Source organism: Beta vulgaris, chromosome 7 (assembly GCF_026745355.1).
Source record: "Beta vulgaris subsp. vulgaris cultivar EL10 chromosome 7, EL10.2, whole genome shotgun sequence".
NCBI lineage: Eukaryota > Viridiplantae > Streptophyta > Magnoliopsida > Caryophyllales > Amaranthaceae > Beta > Beta vulgaris.
The window spans coordinates 53,129,194-53,147,334 of NC_079208.1; the positions used below are offsets into that span (position 1 = coordinate 53,129,194).

At 35.6% G+C, this 18,141-nt stretch overlaps 1 protein-coding gene across 4 annotated transcripts; it reads right to left on the reverse strand.

Annotated features, from left to right (window-relative positions):
* Nucleotides 1-379: 379 nt before the first annotated feature.
* LOC104899749 (exportin-T) lies at nucleotides 380-14,245 on the reverse strand. Of its 4 annotated transcripts, none has more exons than XM_010687006.4 (15): nucleotides 12,043-14,242; nucleotides 11,857-11,946; nucleotides 11,658-11,747; nucleotides 11,418-11,522; nucleotides 11,003-11,062; nucleotides 9,188-9,250; nucleotides 9,020-9,115; nucleotides 7,840-8,007; nucleotides 7,416-7,589; nucleotides 7,240-7,305; nucleotides 7,072-7,170; nucleotides 1,000-1,134; nucleotides 694-867; nucleotides 543-591; nucleotides 380-446 (listed from the first exon to the last, which is right to left on the reverse strand). In XM_010687006.4, exons 1-13 carry the CDS (start codon nucleotides 13,795-13,797, stop codon nucleotides 778-780), a joined length of 2,991 nt encoding a protein of 996 aa, XP_010685308.1. In that variant the 5' UTR covers nucleotides 13,798-14,242; the 3' UTR covers nucleotides 380-446; nucleotides 543-591; nucleotides 694-777. The 4 variants fall into 4 exon arrangements, with proteins under 4 accessions (XP_010685308.1, XP_010685309.1, XP_019106497.1 ...); XM_010687007.4 differs by having other exon boundaries at nucleotides 543-613; XM_019250952.3 differs by lacking the exons at nucleotides 380-446; nucleotides 543-591; nucleotides 694-867 and adding an exon at nucleotides 4,825-4,909 and having other exon boundaries at nucleotides 999-1,134; nucleotides 12,043-14,245.
* Nucleotides 14,246-18,141: the final 3,896 nt, after the last annotated feature.

An 18,141-nucleotide genomic window follows, 5' to 3' on the forward strand; every position in this document is an offset into this window, starting at 1 on the left:
TAGGATAACTTAAAAGTATACTATACATAACAAAACTTTCGGATAAAATATCCCACAACCTAAAAGAATGCCTTCTATAACGCTATTTTGCATGGTTAATTCTCATTGATGGTCCAGCTTTTAAGAACCACCCCTCCCGAATCGAGCACCAGAGGTTCCCAAGAAAAATTACAGCTGAGATACGCAGCTCGCATTTTTCCTTTTCTCTCCCCCCCCCCCCCCTTCCAACTCCCAAATAACACAACAACATTGAATTTTTTTTTTTTTTACAGACACCCTATCCAGCTATATCAAACAGTCAAATACTTGCTACCTCACTGATTGATGACTATAAGAGGTTGATTTTGGCTTGAGACAATAAAAAAACCGCCACTTCTGCTTACAGTAACAAAGGATGATTCATCTTTCCATATCAGAACCACAAAACTGCTTTCCCGAATATACACCTGTTCAAGGGAAGCACCAAAAACTAACTTAGGAACTCTGAATTATGGTACTTGGTTGCTAATTTGTTCAAGGAAGAAAACTTTATGATTCTTTACCTCATTGCTCAATGGAGAAAAAACATTATCTACAGCAAGGGTAAAAAACCTACAATATCAAATAACATCAGCTGCAAAAAGGATATTTGTCAATGTAGAAAACACAAACAATAATGACCAAACGTAATCAGATTTAAGAAAATTAGCTGACCTGTGTGAAAAAAAAGAAGAGCCATACATAATTGAGGACGATATAAAACTTGGAACATCAAAACAAGTCATATGTTCAATATTGCTATCTGAAAACAAGACTTCCATTCTGCTGCTGTCTTAGATTCTCTATGAGGGACTGGTAGAATGATTTGAGAGCTTTGGTGTCATTGCCCTGTGAGAAAAGATAACAGAGGACTGATCAACTTCCTATTCAACTCTCTTCAGAATTCAGAGGCCTGGCCTTATGCATTAAGCCATAATATCTGGAAAGGACACACTAGAAGAAATATATATTTTTCCAAACCTGTAAGTTTTGACGATATTTCTCAGCCACATCCTGGGAGCAGTGACCCTTTGAGACAAAATTGGCAAGGAAGTTCTCGCCAAATTTTTCATACATGACCTTCTGGGCTGTTATTATTTCTCCAAACAATGCACGCTGGCAAAGAAAGCGAAAGGAGAGTTATCAAACAGAAGGATTATCTATCTGGTGTCTTGAGGTCACTTTACAAAGCAGGGCGATCTTTTTAAATCTATGGACGAAAATGAAAACAATGAATGGAGAATCACATCAAAAAAATTCCAATTAAACTCTTCTTACTCCAAATGTTTCCTTCAAGGGAAGGGAGAGAAGGACCTGTACACTCAAAAATGCACTACTGGAAGATGCATGAACTAAATAATGTCTCACTAAGCAATCCTTCGATACTCCTCTAAATTTGACCGAGTTGTTCAACACAGCCATGAAATTATAGACAGATGGTCCTTCGCCATGGAAATAGGTCCTCACATCACAGTCCAGCTTTTTCCATCTTTGTTAGAGTAGTAATAAGCTAATAATCAATAAGCCCTTCCATTCTCTCTTTGCTCGATATCCATATAACCCCCAAAAATTATGGTAAACATGTACTAGATTCAATGCTTAAAATTTGTGCCAACCTACTTCATTACTCGTTCAAGAGTCTAAAAGGAATCTCCAGATATAAAGATGGCCAGCAGACTGGCTTGGGAATCAACATGAGTGATTCAAAGTTTTAGTACAGCTTATGCCCAGACATATAGTGACCATCCAGAAACATGTCCCTATCATGCTCAGTTGACTGAACCTACCCAAGTGTGAATGAATTGGCCTAAGGGAAAGGGCAACTATTGGTAGTGCATGACTAGTCTTTAAGAGTTAGCCTTATGAATAAGTTAGAGAGTTAGTGATGAAAGAAATTCTATAAATACAAGAGACAAGGGAGAGAGAAATTATGCTCAAAATTGTTGAGAGTTGAGTTTAGTATTTGGGAGAGAACAAGCCTCTCGAGAGCTTGTGGTTAACTGTTTTCCAGAAATCATCAATCAAAATCCATCTTACTTTCTCAATCAGTTCTTAATATCAGTTTAGCTATGTCTATTTATCACACCACGGCCCAACCAAGGCCTGCATTCTGTCAATACAGGATTAGACTTAGCCATATCTGGATTAGTTCAACCCAGTCCACCTCTACGGATAGATCACCTACCATCAAAGGCCATGTTTGGCAATTAGCGAATAGTTGTTAGCTAATTGTGTTAGCCTATGTAACGGCTAGGAGTGTCGGACATGGGTACGGATCCGAGTGTCTGGTACGACACTTCCAAAAAAATCAGGACACGGGGACTGTGTCCGAATTTTAGACAAGGGTACGGGTATGGCGAAATTAATATTTTATAATATAAGATTTAATAATTAATTCGGTAATTTAGATTTTATAATTGTGTATTTGTAATATACCAATAAAATTAAGGTATTTATTCAAAAACAACCACCTAGTCATAGGCTAATAAGAACAAAAATGATTCCAATAAAAATAGAACACAAGAAGGAAAAAAGTGAAGGAAATATAAACAGAAAAAGAAAAAGAAAAGGAAAGAGTCGCGTGAAAACAGAAGAGAAGGAGAGAAGGAAAAACAAAAGAAAAAGACAAACAAAAAGAGTCATGTGGACTCATAAAGGAAAAGAAAAGATGAGAAGACGAAGAGTCACAAGATCGAAGATAGAGAAGAAGATAAGAGAAGTGAAGAAAGATGAAACATCCGCTGAGTTACCGGCGATGAGTTTGAAGCTCCAGTCGGCGAGACGAGGTGAGTTATCCTTTCTTTCCTCTTCTTTTCCTCTTCATATAGGAGTTAGGGTTTGAACAACTAAGGTTTTGCGCTGCAGCGTCCGAGAGTGAAAGTTGCCGGATCTGACACATATTTCGTACCCGCACCGGTGTCAATTTTTGCCTGGGTAGCAGTGTTGTTAGCTGATAGCTGCTAGCTGATTGTATTAGTTGATTTGACTTGCTGATTGTATTAGTTGTTTGTATAAAGGTAGTAAGTAGTTTATAGCTGATTACTACATTATTGTGTAAAATGACCAATAAAGACATGTGCATAATCTATTGTTGTACATTTTATTATTTATTAATGTAATTTTTAACAGTTTAAGGACATGAATGTAATTAGTCCACTCATTCCCAAACCTCTAATGTCAAAAAGCTCCTCCCCAAACTTTTTCAAAAAGAGCTTTTTGTGTTCATCAAAATAATTGAAACCTCTTTTTACCAAACACTCAAAGTAGAGGATTGACTAATCAAATCCTCTAATATGAGTTCAAACCTCTAATTTTGCCCCAAACCTCTCTTTACCAAATAAGGCCAAAGACAACTTTCATCTAAGATAAAGGGCACCAAAAGTCAAATTTCAGCTGCAATTCATTACATAACACCCAAATCCCTACAATGAAATGAAGTAAACCCTTGGGAGTTTCACCCAGCGATACACTCCAGAATCAATCAGTGCCACAAGGGTAAAGCTGCAGACTCACCTTCAGCTACTAAGAATCTATAGTTTTTTCTTTTTTGGACGCATTGGACTTCTCAAGAATTTTCTCAGGCCATAATTTGTGTAGTACCATTATACCCAGTCAATTAGAGTGGTGTTAACTGCGAAGGCAACTTGATAATATTTTTAATACCAAAAACTAACCTCCCACCCTCTCTATCACCTAATTTAGAAACTAGATCTGAAAGAAACAGTAGACTGCCCGGTCACCACATGCAGTTTGACATTGCCAAAAATATGCCCAAATTCATCCCCACCTGAGACACGCTAAAATCACCCCCGCTTAAGCACAAAGTTCTAAGCTGCAGATGAGAACCATCAGAAGGTATGCTCTAAACAAAAGAGCACCAGTGTCCAGTAGTGGATCTTGGTCAAATTATATATGACGAACCAAGGTTTAAGATTTGAACCTCTTGATCAATACAAGTGCATTCAATCTATATATCACAACATTCTCTAGGTACAATTAGCTTGTATAATTAGTAATTCGAAAAAAAAAAAAATTGGGGCCAGTCGAGAAGATCACCCCTACCAGTGTCGAATCTAAAACTATAAAAGCTAGAAGGAAAAAAAAAAAAAAAAAAAAAAGAGTGCACGAAAAATATTTGCAGCACAGATGAAATATCGGAATATTAAAGCCTATAGTAAAAAAAAAACATGGTATGCACAAACCCAAGCATACGGATACAATTCGCACCGCAAACACCTAAAAGCACGCAAGGACAGCAAACTATGCACAAGGTTCCAAAGGTTATACAAATACAGATCATCAAAATCAGAACAAAAATTGGTGGAATTAACATGCTGCATTTGCTACTTCAGCATGGGTTATTTCTCATGTGGCTTGCAGAAGTCAAAGGGAAAGCCTACCATATTCAGTGAGTGTAGTAAGCATCAGAGGGATGCCCTCCACATAGAAATAGCACATGCTGGAACTATATGCAAAAAAGAAGGCAAGAACACCGGGTATGCATCTCCATAGAGACTATACTAGCTCTACCTGATGATTCCTAATGCCTAATCCCAGATCTCCTGTTATTTTAACATATGCAAGGCGTTACCCAACCGGGAGAAAGAGCAGTGCACCTGAAATTTCTTTAAATTTGCTAAAAGGTGGTGAGTTATACTATGTCAGAAATAAAAAGGGATAGTTAGAGAGAAAGATCATTCAGAAATTATGAGCTTTTTCGTATTGCGAGTGTGTCTAAGCCACTCCAAAGCTTAGAGGATTATCAATCAACTATATTTCTCTCTCTTCTCTATTCTCAACTGTTACCTGGTAAATTCTTGATTGCATTCTGCAAATCCCTAGTTCATTTGCACTTTGATGACCTTATTCTCCTCCCCTTCTGTATTTTTCCCTACAATTATCAATTTATCATCAACATTCTGACATTCGACTACAGCAAGCACGAAAGCGACCTCTTCCAAACCCACTGTTAACGTACAAGCATCACATTTAGGTGCGAATAAGGGTGTACAACACAGTAGTCTTAAATTTTGGATCTGAGAACACCGTCCTATATTGGGAAAAGGGTACGAGAATATAGAAGTTAGAGAGAAGGAAATCTTATCAATAACCACTTTAATGTCAATTTTTGTGGCATAACCACCTTATAAAAAAAACTTCGCAAGAAACCACCTTTTATGAACTCATCTTGTGTTATGATACTTGTCGTTGGATTCCGGCAATTGACTTCCATTTTCAAGCTCTAATACCACACATTCCGTGACCCGTTTACCCCCCCCCCCCCCAATTTCTTTCATTTTTCCCACACTCCCCCCCACTTTCATCCTCTCTCCTCTCCTTCGCATCTTCAACCTCTTCCTCTTGGAAAGGGGGGGGGGGGGGGGGGGGGGGTTGAGTGGGTCAGATGAAGTGCAAGTGCGAGTCAATACATGAAAATGGAAGTCAACGACCGAAATCTGAAAAGTTTCATCTCGCAAAGAATAATTCATAAAATGTGGTTTTGTGCCAAGTTTTTTAAGAAAGGTGGTTTCTGACATCGACTAACATTTAAAATGTGCTATCTGACAAATTTTCGTACATATAAATATATTACCTAGAAAAATCATCTTTACTACCACAGTACGGGAGTTTCACTGCCTTAAAGGTGTGGCGCACTCTTGCCTTTCGGCTGCAAGGATGCAAGCCTAGTACAGGAATGGGCTTGTGTGCGCTTAGCAAGCAAAAGCAAGGATCTACTAGAAGAAAGCTACACTATTGCCTCTTGGCAAGAAGATCGCATGTCAGGCATTGACTGGGCTTGTGTGCACACAGATGCCAAGCGAACCAAGATGACGAAGCAGGACTAGCGTAAGTCCAATGCCAAGTTTAGGGTAGGGAATAACAACATCATCTCATACATCAAAGTTGTATAAGCTTTCTCTTGCGTATTCATGAATAAATCAAAGAACTGCGAGTCTGCGATATTGTTTTATGGAAGTAGGTAGGCTAGACAGGCGCTTTTGCGAATTTCATTGAACTTCTTCCTCTTTCCTGAGAAGCGCCACTAACACTCAAAAAAACCAGAATACGAGCCTCTAAGGAGTTAAGGTATGAAACAATCCATCAATACCTACAAAGAGGGTAGATGTGATATAGCAGTTTATCCTAGCGAACCTGAAACTGCAGTGACATCATAATGGAAGAGAAACCTACAAAGAAGTCGTAAAAACAAGAAGTACAAGTACTAGAAAGCATAGATACAACTAATGCAAGCTAATCTCAAGTGGATTCTAACCACTATGGTCACAAACTTAGAATTTTCTAAACAATAATTGCTCTTGATTATAATAGAGTGCATTACATTTACATAAGCCCCATACGTTCTAGAATATGGAGTTAGAAAGTAAGAAAACTTGAGGAAATATATACAGTAAAAACAAGCTATAAAATCGACCGTTCCCCACGTGGGCCCCTTCCTACACAACAAAAATTTCAAAAAATGAAATAAGTGAGTATCAAAATTGAGCTCCCATCTATTGCAGACAAAGACAGGAACTCCACCAACCCAACATCACCTCCCTTCTCACCAACACCTTGTTCCATGTCCTATCTACATACTTCCAGCACTACACACGACAAAACCTGCGCTAGTAATTATCTCACCGTGGATGCTGACATCATAGTGAATTGGTGGGCCAAAGATTCCATGGTGGTCTTTCCCTCGGCTATCCACGTACAAAAAATAATGTTCTCTTGTTTTTCTTTATCAGATCACTATCCTTTCTCTTACTATCGCTTCTATTTGCATTTTTATACTTATCCTATTCATCTCAAATTAGTCGTCGACATCCCCAGCCGAAAATTGACATCGGATCGGATTTAGCATCAACAACAATATAGTTGAAGAAAAAAATATATGAAATACAAAGAGAACAAAGCCAGGAATCACTCAGCATCGAATATTATTGAACTCATTAATAATCAAACAAAAGCAGAATGAGAGGAATTGGCAAGTTGGTAAAACAATCATACAGAACAATGGTAGTAAATAGAGTTCATAATTTATCAACTCACAGAATTTGCATCCCGAAACTCAAAAGACTTGTCCAACACACTGTACAGACAGCAATTTGAGGCAAAGTTTTGAATTATAAACGTCTGAAACCCAGGTACCTGTAAAACAACCATTAAATCCAGGCTTCTAGGTAAAGACGTTAAAAAATAAGTTAAAAAACCACAAACCTTCTCTTCTCCATATGGACTGGTGCACCAGTCTTTAATTAGTCGGATAAACACCTGCACACATGCCTAGCAGACGGAAGCACATATTAGATATTATAAGCTACCACAGAACAAGTATAGCGGACACAGTTATAGAAACAGTTGAATCAGATTGGAGAGAAGAGAAAAGTGCACACCTTCCTCACGGTAATATCTTTATGGTTACAAGACGAATACAATAACAGCTGCATGATTGGATCCAGATAAACTCTACCTTTGGAAGATAGGAACACTGAAGACAGATCATGGGTGGCTATAACATTAAGAAATGTGTAAAATGTTCGCTGAAGTTCCTGCAATTCACGAATTTCCTACGGCAAAAAGAATCAAATTATAAGAATTATAAGCAGGTCTTCAAGGCCTTAATTATTGGGCTGTAGACAGAAACTACCAATCAACATCAAATGCTCTTTGTAGCACCAAAAACATTATATTTCTGTATACAAACCCAGTTTACCATCCTCAGGAATGAAAGTAAAGAATTGATTTTACCATGACTATGAGTTAAATTTTAAACATTAAGTATATCAAAGAATGACAACCCCATCACAAAGAACATACCTCCGCATCGCTCCCTGGTCCACCACAAGGAAATCCATTTTTTGGAATAACAGAGAATGCCCTACTGGCGATGGTAGGAAATACTTCATCCAGTATGTTGTAAACCGAGGTGCTGAATTTGCATATGAGTTGATTGAGTAATACAAGGACTCCAACCAACTCCTTTGGCTACGTAGGAAACAAAGTAAATTTAAAGTTAGCCACAAGATGCTATAACTAGAATAAGAAATCTTTAAAATGAAAACAAAGGCAGATATCATCAAAATAGACAATGGACCCCTCGGTCCTTCAATTGTTTTCATCTATATTACTCATACAGCAGTACAGGGTGAACTAACACATGAAGAAAAAAAAAAAACGTATTTTCAATCCTTTTTCAGGTAACATTAGTAATCAGGGAGAATAGCCACAAGCTTCAATGCTAAAGACATCTCCAACACTTGAACGAAACCCAGACAAACAATTGATACATTATGTAAATTATGAAATTGTTGAACGACCAATTTCTTTGGGGTTGTTAATGTACAAGTGTTGTGTATTTCGGTCAAACAAGGATTTAGCTTTCAGATTGGTTCAAAAGCAATCTCCAATAAGCATACAACAAATTTATTTCAGCTAAGTAATGGACATTATAAAACCTGCAAGTATTCCATTATGAGCTTTAAGTTACTGCAGTAAGTTCATTAACTAACGAGACATTAGAAAGATAAGAAACTGAAATTTTGAATGTTAAGCGTACTGGGGAAAAAACTAAAACAATTAAAGCTCTCCCCCCCTAACCACCTCCTTCTCTCACTCTCTCCCTCCTCCCCCCTTCTCGCTCTCTCTCTCTCTCATAGATAGATAATAAACCCAAAAGGATTCTCTCAAAACATTACTTAAACCTTCAACTCACAAGAACTTCAAAGTTTACAACGTACTCACGTGACAACCAATGTTCTGCTCCATATGAATGGAAGTATAAAATTTGTAAGAATCTAGAGAACAAAGAAGCAAGTTCATAAGCAGGCGATACACAAGATCATCCTCAACCCAAACAAACATAATTTCCTAGAGTGATTGAAAACACCACATAGACTCTCAAGTTGAAGAATGAGAACCACCTTAGCACATCTTAAGAAAGCAAAACGAACCGTTGTAAAATTGCAACTCATAAAGCCAGCAAAACAACATAATGTACCTCAATTTCTGCAAGCAGCTGCTCCAATGCCTTCGGCAAATAAGGAAATACAGATACACCCAATGTTTCAACCATGCGATGGATAAATGATGTGACCTGATAAATAATAAGGTAATATTTAGCAAATATTAATAAAACAATGCCTTGACAGAGTAGTATCGCATATACCTTGCTGCGCAGGGATTCCACTTTTGGAAAAACAATGAGAATTTGGAGCAATACATCCAATGTCTGCATCAAAAAAGGAAAAAGCAAAAGTATTATATAACTCGACAAAGCAAGAACTCAAGAAGAAAGCACTTACACTTTTTTTTATAGCTGACATGGGGTAGGCCCAAGGTTTCAGATGACTAATGTGATAAAGAAGAGATATAGAAAGAGGTTAGAAGTTTCCATATGATGAGGAGAGAGAAAAAGAAACCACCAACTAGTATGTTGCAACGGATTCAACATCCCACATAGGAAAGTGTTCCAACTCACAGACCAAAGTATTATATAGTGACAAAAGCATCCACGCTATAACAAAAAAGGTTGGTACCAAAAATATAACCTAAGCATTTTAAGATATTGGCCAAAGCCAAAACATACAAAAATGGCAAGAAACAGGGGTGGACATATTTGTTGATGTCACAGCCTGTCAATACTCAATATCACAGGAATCTTTATTACCAATCATGCAGGTATGAGCAGATGCAATTCTATAGTGCAAAATAGCACAACTGCACATGGACTGCATATTTCAGTAAAGGATTCAGAGTAAGATTGAAAAAGAAAATTAGAATGTCTATCTCATGACTAGGAGTGTTATTGAGCCAGGGTGGCTCGCAAACTGTTCGATATCGGCTCGGTTAAAGTTCGGTCAAAGCTCAGCTCAAGTGGGCTCGATTCGAGTTCGAGATCGGCGTGAGACCTTAACAAGCCGAGCATGATAGAGTTCGGCTAGAAAGCTCGCAAACAGGTTCGATATTAACTTACTATTTTAATCTAACTAAAACCTTAATTGAACTCCACTTGAAAAACAAAAGCGCCCAACTTCCAATCCCAATTCCCAGCTGCCCCAGACTACTTAAAAACTACAAATTACTGAATGAGAAATAACAAAAAGAATTAGAAGGTTGTTCAGTCATAATTCACACATAGCAGTCAGCACACAGCTGCACACCAAACACCACTTGAGGTATGAGATATTGCGCTGAGGGATGCGGGGTTCGTGGCGGCGAGAAGCGAGGTTCGTGGCGGCGAGAAGCGAGGTTCGAGGCGGCGAGAAGCGAGGTTCATGGCGAACAACAGGGAATTGCAAGTGAACAACTTTTTTTGGGTTAGCAGTGCAGATGAGTTCCGCGAGCAATTTTTTTCTTTTTCCTTCTTCTTTTACTTGATTTCCTCTTGATGTATGATGAATTATAATAACCGATTATTCCCTCCTCCTTTTCTTAATTTTGCTTTTTCCTTTTTCTTTCCATGAGCTGATGACAGACTCTTTCTCTCCTCCATTTAAAATTTTTCTTTTTTCTCTTTCTTTTTTGGTATTTCCGCTGATGTATGTGAATGACGATGAGTTGATTTACCAAAAAAAAAGAAAAAAAAAAAAAATCTCGAGCCATTTTCGAGCAGAATAGTGGGTGAATTTTACTCAAGCTGAGGCTCACTTGTTTCGAGCTCGAAGTTTCTTGTTCTCGAGCCAAGTCGAGCCTGCCCAAGCTCGGTCTCGGTTCGGCTCCTTAATACCCCCTACTCATGACTCATCATGCCTGATATCTTTTGGGTGTAGCAAGTATCCCGATGACAAGGTAGGGAATGGAATATTTTGAGGCTACTAGGGCCTTTGGTGATCAGTGTCATCTTGAGCTCAGAATTAGGCAGAGAGCTGGACCAAAATTGCATACACTAGAGTGGCACTGTTTTTATGTTTTCCCAGTTGAAGTTCCTAAGATATTTAAAAAAAAAAAGTAGCAGCATGAATGAAAGCATAGCAAACCAAACCTGCTTAAACATGAGACCAATTGCTGGACGGCTGCCAGTTACAAGACGTTCACTAAAACCCTGCATGGAAAAATTCAAAAAGCAGATTAAGGGGAGGCCAGAGGCGATGGGGCACTCAAGCTAAAGACTGTAAGAAAAAAATACACATGTTTTCATGTATCCATCATGTACAAGATTATTATACAACTAAAACTAACAAGCTTGATTCATGCAAAGACTACTAAACCTTTCAGGCATTATTCCACAAAATTACCATACAACACATTGTTTAAGCTCTTGAAATGTGAATTCGACTATATCAAGGATTTAAATGGCACTGATTACACGATCATTGATCATCCCTAATTTGCATTCACTACAAACTGTAAGCACATCTGCATTACAAGATGTACATGTTGCACAGAAGGGGCCAAACCTTGCTGAGTGCGTTAATTGCCATAATAATTTGCTGAATAATCAAAATAGTGGCTGGCGAACCTTCTGGATTCTGAATTTTCCCACTCACGAGTAATGTCTCCACCTGTATAAAGGCAATGTAAATATTTCAGACGTAATTCTAATACAATATATAAGGTTTAGCACTTCAGCAATATATGAGAAAGTACATTAACAGACAACAAGATTTATTTGAACATTCAAGACCGCAAAACTTAACCTGCTGACATAGAGGTGTGAGTAATGAGGAAAGATAATCAGTTTGCTTCTCAAGGGGAACATCTTCCATCCCAATCAGAATGCCAATTGCCTGCAAAACATGTCGAAAGCAATATATTCTTCAAAATCAAGAAAAAAAAATGTGATAACTGTAACTATTCCCTCAGCATTGCATATAGATCACAACTAAAATTTCTGACCTCAAAGATGTGACTTCCATCCTCAGCTCCAATCATCTCTTTAGCCGCAAAATCCATGCTAGTAAATCGAGCAACAACATCTTGCAAACTCTGCAAGTTAATTAAGGTAGAATTTAGAAAAGCAAAGGAGTTGTCAATTAGTCCCAACCACATGACATGCTCAATTCATCAAAAAGGAAAGATCACCTGTAAAATTGTCTCAATATAAGGAACAAGCTTTGATTTCAGCAATTTCACAACCCTCATAAAAAGATAACTTGCCCTCCTGCTCACATTGATATTTGGGTGGTGTATACCTCTTTCATCAAGAAAAGCTGCCAGGGCCATGGGTATGCACTGGGTATTTTCCTGAACATACTTCATGTACCTCGTAATTGTCTCCAAATATGTAAGGGCAACCAGCCTATTAGAATGGCATGAGAACCTTGTTGATAAAAGCATGGGCACTAACTCTCCTAGGACCCCACTCCCTGTTCTCATTGCCTCATCGCTCAGTGATTCCCCAAGTGCATACAGAAGCGAAAGTGCAGCTTCTACCTCCTCGGCATTTCTCTCAGTAGAAGATGCAACTGCGCTACCTAATGAATTTCGGATAAATAAATGAGTCACATCAGGTGCTACACGCCCCACACTACGGAGAAGAACCAGTAAATCCTTTCTAAATTCAAGCATCCTTTCCTCCTCTTCTGTTCCATCTTTATCCAGCACGTCAAGGTTATCTCGGTAAATGGGATCATAGCATATCTGTGCCCTAATCACTTCTAAAATCTGACTCACATGAACCAACTGCTTTTCAGTCAATGGAGACAGATTCTTCATTGTAGCTACATAACTAGCAAGGAACTGTACAGTACTGAACGTTGCACCCACCTCAGAACTTCGCATCACATAGAAAACTGATGGCAATACCTCTTCTAGAAGCTCTGATGATATTCGCTTACCTTCCTCAGAACTCGATTTCTTCGAACATTCCAGTACCTCAGCTGCATAACCAGAGAGCAAAGTGGCTATGCTAGAGACCAACTCAGTATCAGCTTCCTCACTTACCAAACCAAACACACGATTGATCTCCAAACTCCTTAATAAATAAAGCTTTGCTTGTGGATCCATCCGCTTCATTACCACAGCTAAAACACAATCACTAGCAGCACCCCTAAGCTTCTCAGACAACCCCTCAACCAAGATTAACTCAAACAACAACGGGATAAACACATCATTAGCAATCAAACTTATATCAATCCACGAGATATATCTCCTCATTGAATCCAATACACTAACGCAAAGCTCAGCATCCGAACTCTTATACACCGTAACAATGTCATACCACGCTCTAACAATCTGAGGCACACATTGTTGCCTCATAGCATCCTTAATTCGCCCCGCAACAGCCACTTCTTCGGCATTGCGAGGATAGTCCAAACTAATCAATTCATCATCCAAAGCAATCAACAACCTACAGAACATATCAATCACCACTGCCCCTTTATTCAAATGCGGCAAGAAATCCACAAACACTGAAGACCATACCAAAGGATACTCCAAATAAATCAAAGTAACCAACACTTGGGCAAGCTTATTCTTAATAAAAGCAGGACTATCTAATACCCTAACAACCACATTATTATCATCAACCCCCTCATAACACGCCATTGCAAATACAGATTTTCGAATAAACTGCTTCTCCTCGAGGCTCATCGAGGTCGAATATCGACCTCGAATCGCCTCGTGCAAGGATTGCAAGCACCAGAACTGAACTTGCACTAATTTACTAGTAAACAGACGCTCAATACATATGCTACAAATTGTTGGGTTCTCCTTAATTCGTTGACAATACTCAATTGCTTGAGACTTTAACACAGAATTAATAGTCCCAGATTCATCAAAACTAATCAAAATCCCTTTATCTAAGTCATCCATATCTTGATTAATCAACAAATCCATCCCAAAAACCCTAATTAGAATTCACAATCACACACAAAACCCAATCTTAAACCCTCCCGTAAAACCCTCAATACTGAAATTTCCAGATTTTATCATCAAATTAAACAAATTAACAGTTCTTGTTTTTTCAAATTGATAGTATTGTAGCAATGCCGAATAAGTTAATTGGAGGAGAGAGAAAGAGAAAGGGATCTGGCGAAACTCACCTCCAATAAATAAAATTAGGGTTTTTTGATGCTGAATTTATTGATTGAAGAAAAAAAAGTTAGGTTTTAAAGGGAAATAAGTAGTATTTTTGAGGGTATATTTGGTAGGAAAAAAAGAGGAAATTTTGGAGAGAGAAGTCGTGTTTATTAGGTGAGTGAAGTTTCAGAGTTTCATCAATGAAAGTGGAGGAGACGGAGGTTTTTTTGTAGGGGAAAAGAATGAGGGAGGTTTATATATGAGTTTTATTATTACGAAAATGTCCTTGTTATGGTGCAAAAATTTGTGAATTTAAATGGCCCCTGCTGATTTGCTTAGCCAATGAGAATACTTTTGACTCCAGCTGGACTTTATGACTTATGAGGTGGCAATATTTAGGGAGGGGTGTTTATATGGAATAATGGGAATTAAAAGCGAATTTAATGTATTAGGATTGCAAATAAATATTAAATATTTTTTTCGTTTTATAATATAAGTTTTGTTTCTTTATGAGGTGTTTCAGAATATAAGTCGTATTTCTATTTTCAATAAATAATAATGTCTAAAATAATTTCATGAAAATAATTCAGCTTTTAATGCACTATTATGAATGACAAAATGGAATCTTTTACCCCATTAACTCCTCTACGCGTTAAATCATGCAACATTAATGTTTACTTTTTATTTTTTTTAAAAACAAAAAAAAATATGTAAGTGTTTTTCAATAAAATTGAATCTTTTTATCCAAATAAAATAATATTTCGTTTTACCTTAATTTCCGTGTAAAAATAGGATTAGGACTTAGGGTCTGTTCTCCCCAGCTTATTTTCAGTTCAGTTCTAATAAGTTCAGTTCAGTTCAGCTCCATTCTTTTATAACTATTTTGTTAAATATTATTATTATGTTGGTATAATTTATTTTACTAATTACTATTACTATTATTATTATTATTATTGTTATTATTATTATTATTATTATTATTATCATTGTTATTATTATTATTTAAATATATATCATTAATATTAAGTATTATTATTATTGTTGTTTTTATATATATATTTTTTATTATAGCTTTACTCATTATTAATACTATTATTATTAGGAGGAACATAGTTTAGGTCAAAGCACAAATAAACCCACTTTTTTTTAGCCATAAACCAATCAAATCGCGTCAAGACGGTTTATGATGTAATTTTCGCGGTCCAACCAAATCATCATTTTTATTACTAAATATTTATATATTATTAAATTTAATTATTAAAATAGTAATATTAATTTACTTCTTAGATATTATTGTTATTATATATCATCGTCAAGTATTAATATATTAATACAAATAATATAAAATAATAATTATTAATTATCATTATTATCATTAATTATTATTATTATTAATTTATGATTATTAATATTATTTATTTATAACTATCATTTAAAAATATCCAAAATACTATTATTATTATTATTCGTTATTATTACTTATCATTATAATTATTATTTAATATTCATATTATTATTTTTTTAAATATTATTTATATATTTATTACATTCAGTTTAATTCAATTTAATTTAATTTAATTTAATTCAATTCAATTCAATTCAATTCAATTCAGTTCAGTTCAGTTCAATTCAACTCCAATAAGTTCAGTTCAGTTCAGATGTTTTATGCCGAAGAGAACAGACCCTTATATTATGAGATGGGTGGAGTATCTTTTACTATAAAATAATATTCCATGAGTCCCATAATATAATGCTTATGTCTCATTTTTTACGTGAATTAAGGTAAGTGGAACGTGAATGATAAACATTTAATGTTCTGGGAAAAAAGGCTGATTTTGGGAGAGAGAGAATGGTGAATAATGGGTAAAAGAGCATTAAATATATAACTAATTCAACCCTTAGGTTCAAAAATAAAGAAAAAAATAGGATTGTTTATATGGGATAATGGGAATTAAAAGCAAAATTAATGTATTAGGATTGCAAATAAATATTAAATATTCCATCCGTCTTATAGAGCATTAAATATATAATTAATTTGATTTTTAAGTTCAATAAACAAAGAAAAAAATATTTTCAAGGAGCAAATAAATGATGTTTGCATGTTTATTAGGCAAATAAAGGAAAATTGTGAAATTAAAAAATAGAAATAAGAACAACATTTTGGGACATCCAAAATGAAATGCAAGCACTATATTATGGAATGAAGAGAGTATTAATTTAGGAATTTATGGCATAATCATGCGTCAATCAATGTAATAAACTAATCATACTTATTTATTGCTTAATATATATTTTCACTTTCAGCATCTTATATGTATAGCTCCCTCATGATTTCTCATTAGAATTAAGTTGTAACTCGTGTAACTTACAAATTTCATATTTTGTTAGCTTTAATTTCAATTTTTTATAATACATGGTAATAAGACCTGATAAATTGAATATACATAAGTTTTTAATACATGGTGCTTTTTTGGTGATTTTAAGTTGTAATTGAAGTGTGAAGTTTTGAGTCTTAGGCATGTTCTCGCCAGCTTATTTTCAGTATGTTTAGTTCAGCTCCAATCAGTTCAATTCGGTTGAGTTCAGTTCGGCTCCAATCAGTTCAGTTCAGCTCCATTCAGTTCAGCTCCATTCAGTTCAATTCAGTTGAGTTCAGTTCGGCTCCAATCAGTTCAGTTCAGCTCCATTCAGTTCAGCTCAGTTCCAATCAGTTCAGTTCAGTTCAGCTCCATTCTTTTATAACCATTTTGTTAAATATTATTATTATGTGGGTATAATTTATTTTACTAATTACTCTTATTATTATTATTTAAATATATATAATTACTATTAAGTATTATTATTATTGTTGTTTCTATATATTATTTTGTTTATTATAGCTTTACTCAATATTATTACTATTATTATTAGGAGGAACATGGTTTAGGTCAAAGCACAAATAAACCCACTTTTTTTAGCCCATAAACCAATCAAATTGCGTCAAGACGGTTTATGATGTAATTTTCGCGGTCCAACCCAATCATTATTTTCATTACTAAATATTTTTATATTATTAAATCTAATTATTAAAATAGTAATATTACTTTACTTTTTAGATATTATTGTTATTATATATCATCATCAAGTATTAATATATTAATACAAATAATATAAAATTATTATTATTAATTATCATTATTATCATTAATTATTCTTATTATTAGTATTAATTTATGATTATTAATATTATTTATTTATAACTATCTTTTAAAAATATCCAAAATAATATTATTATTCATTATTATTACTTATCATTATAATTATTATTTAATATTCATATTATTATTGTTTAAAATATTATTTATATATTTATTAAATTCAATTTAATTTAATTCAGTTCAGTTCAGCTCCAATAAGTTCAATTCAGCTCCAATAAATTCAGTTCAGTTCAGCTGTTTTATACCGAAGAGAACAGGCCCTTAGCCTACAATTTGGAAAAGGTTAATTAGATCATAGACATTTCTATTTTATACGGCCTCATGGTTTTTAACACCCTAATCAATCGCCAAGTTTTCCATTTTAGTAAGAAACATGCCAAGCGTGTTATTTTAGTAAGAATATAGGGTTTGCTTATATTTGTATGTTGACTTTTGCTTATTAAATATTGCTGCTAAAGAACTACGATATATTGACCTAGTGTTTCTATAATATATGGTTGCATCTTGAATGGAGGAGTCGAGGAGATCCAATAATATTGAGCTGAATTAGTTTGCTACAAAAATCTCATTGGTGGGACATATTGAACGGTGTTTATGGCACCAATGCAACCACCTGGTTATTGAAGGGAAGGTGGTGCTAGATGGGCTTATTGTGCTCCGCGCTTGCTCTTTGGTCAAGATAGGCAGTATAGCAAGAAGATTTACGGTGTGCGTGTCCGAAAGCCTTGCTCCGGTCCATGTTGCTTGGTGGCCCCCGTAGTGGAGGTTGTAAAACTGAACGTTGATGCATCTATTATTAGTGGAAAATGCTAGATGATTCCAGGCATGGTAGCATGATATGATATGGTCTTGTGGTATGCTAAGTTGCATGGAAACGAGGCACGTAAACAGACACGGAAAAACGCAAATTCTAAAAATGAGGAAACGTCGGGAAAACGTTTTGGGAAAACTTTGAACAATCTCC

Bases quoted from the DNA above. Each gene is read 5' to 3' on its own strand.
- LOC104899749 (XM_010687006.4), bottom strand. From the start codon at position 13,797: ATGGATTTGTTGATTAATCAAGATATGGATGACTTAGATAAAGGGATT. The intron at 11,063-11,417 runs GTTTGGCCCCTT...TTTTCCATGCAG, and splicing joins CAATTAACGCACTCAGCAAG to GGTTTTAGTGAACGTCTTGT. The intron at 1,135-7,071 runs GTGAGTTGATAA...TTTCTTTGCCAG, and splicing joins AGTTTCGGGATGCAAATTCT to CGTGCATTGTTTGGAGAAAT.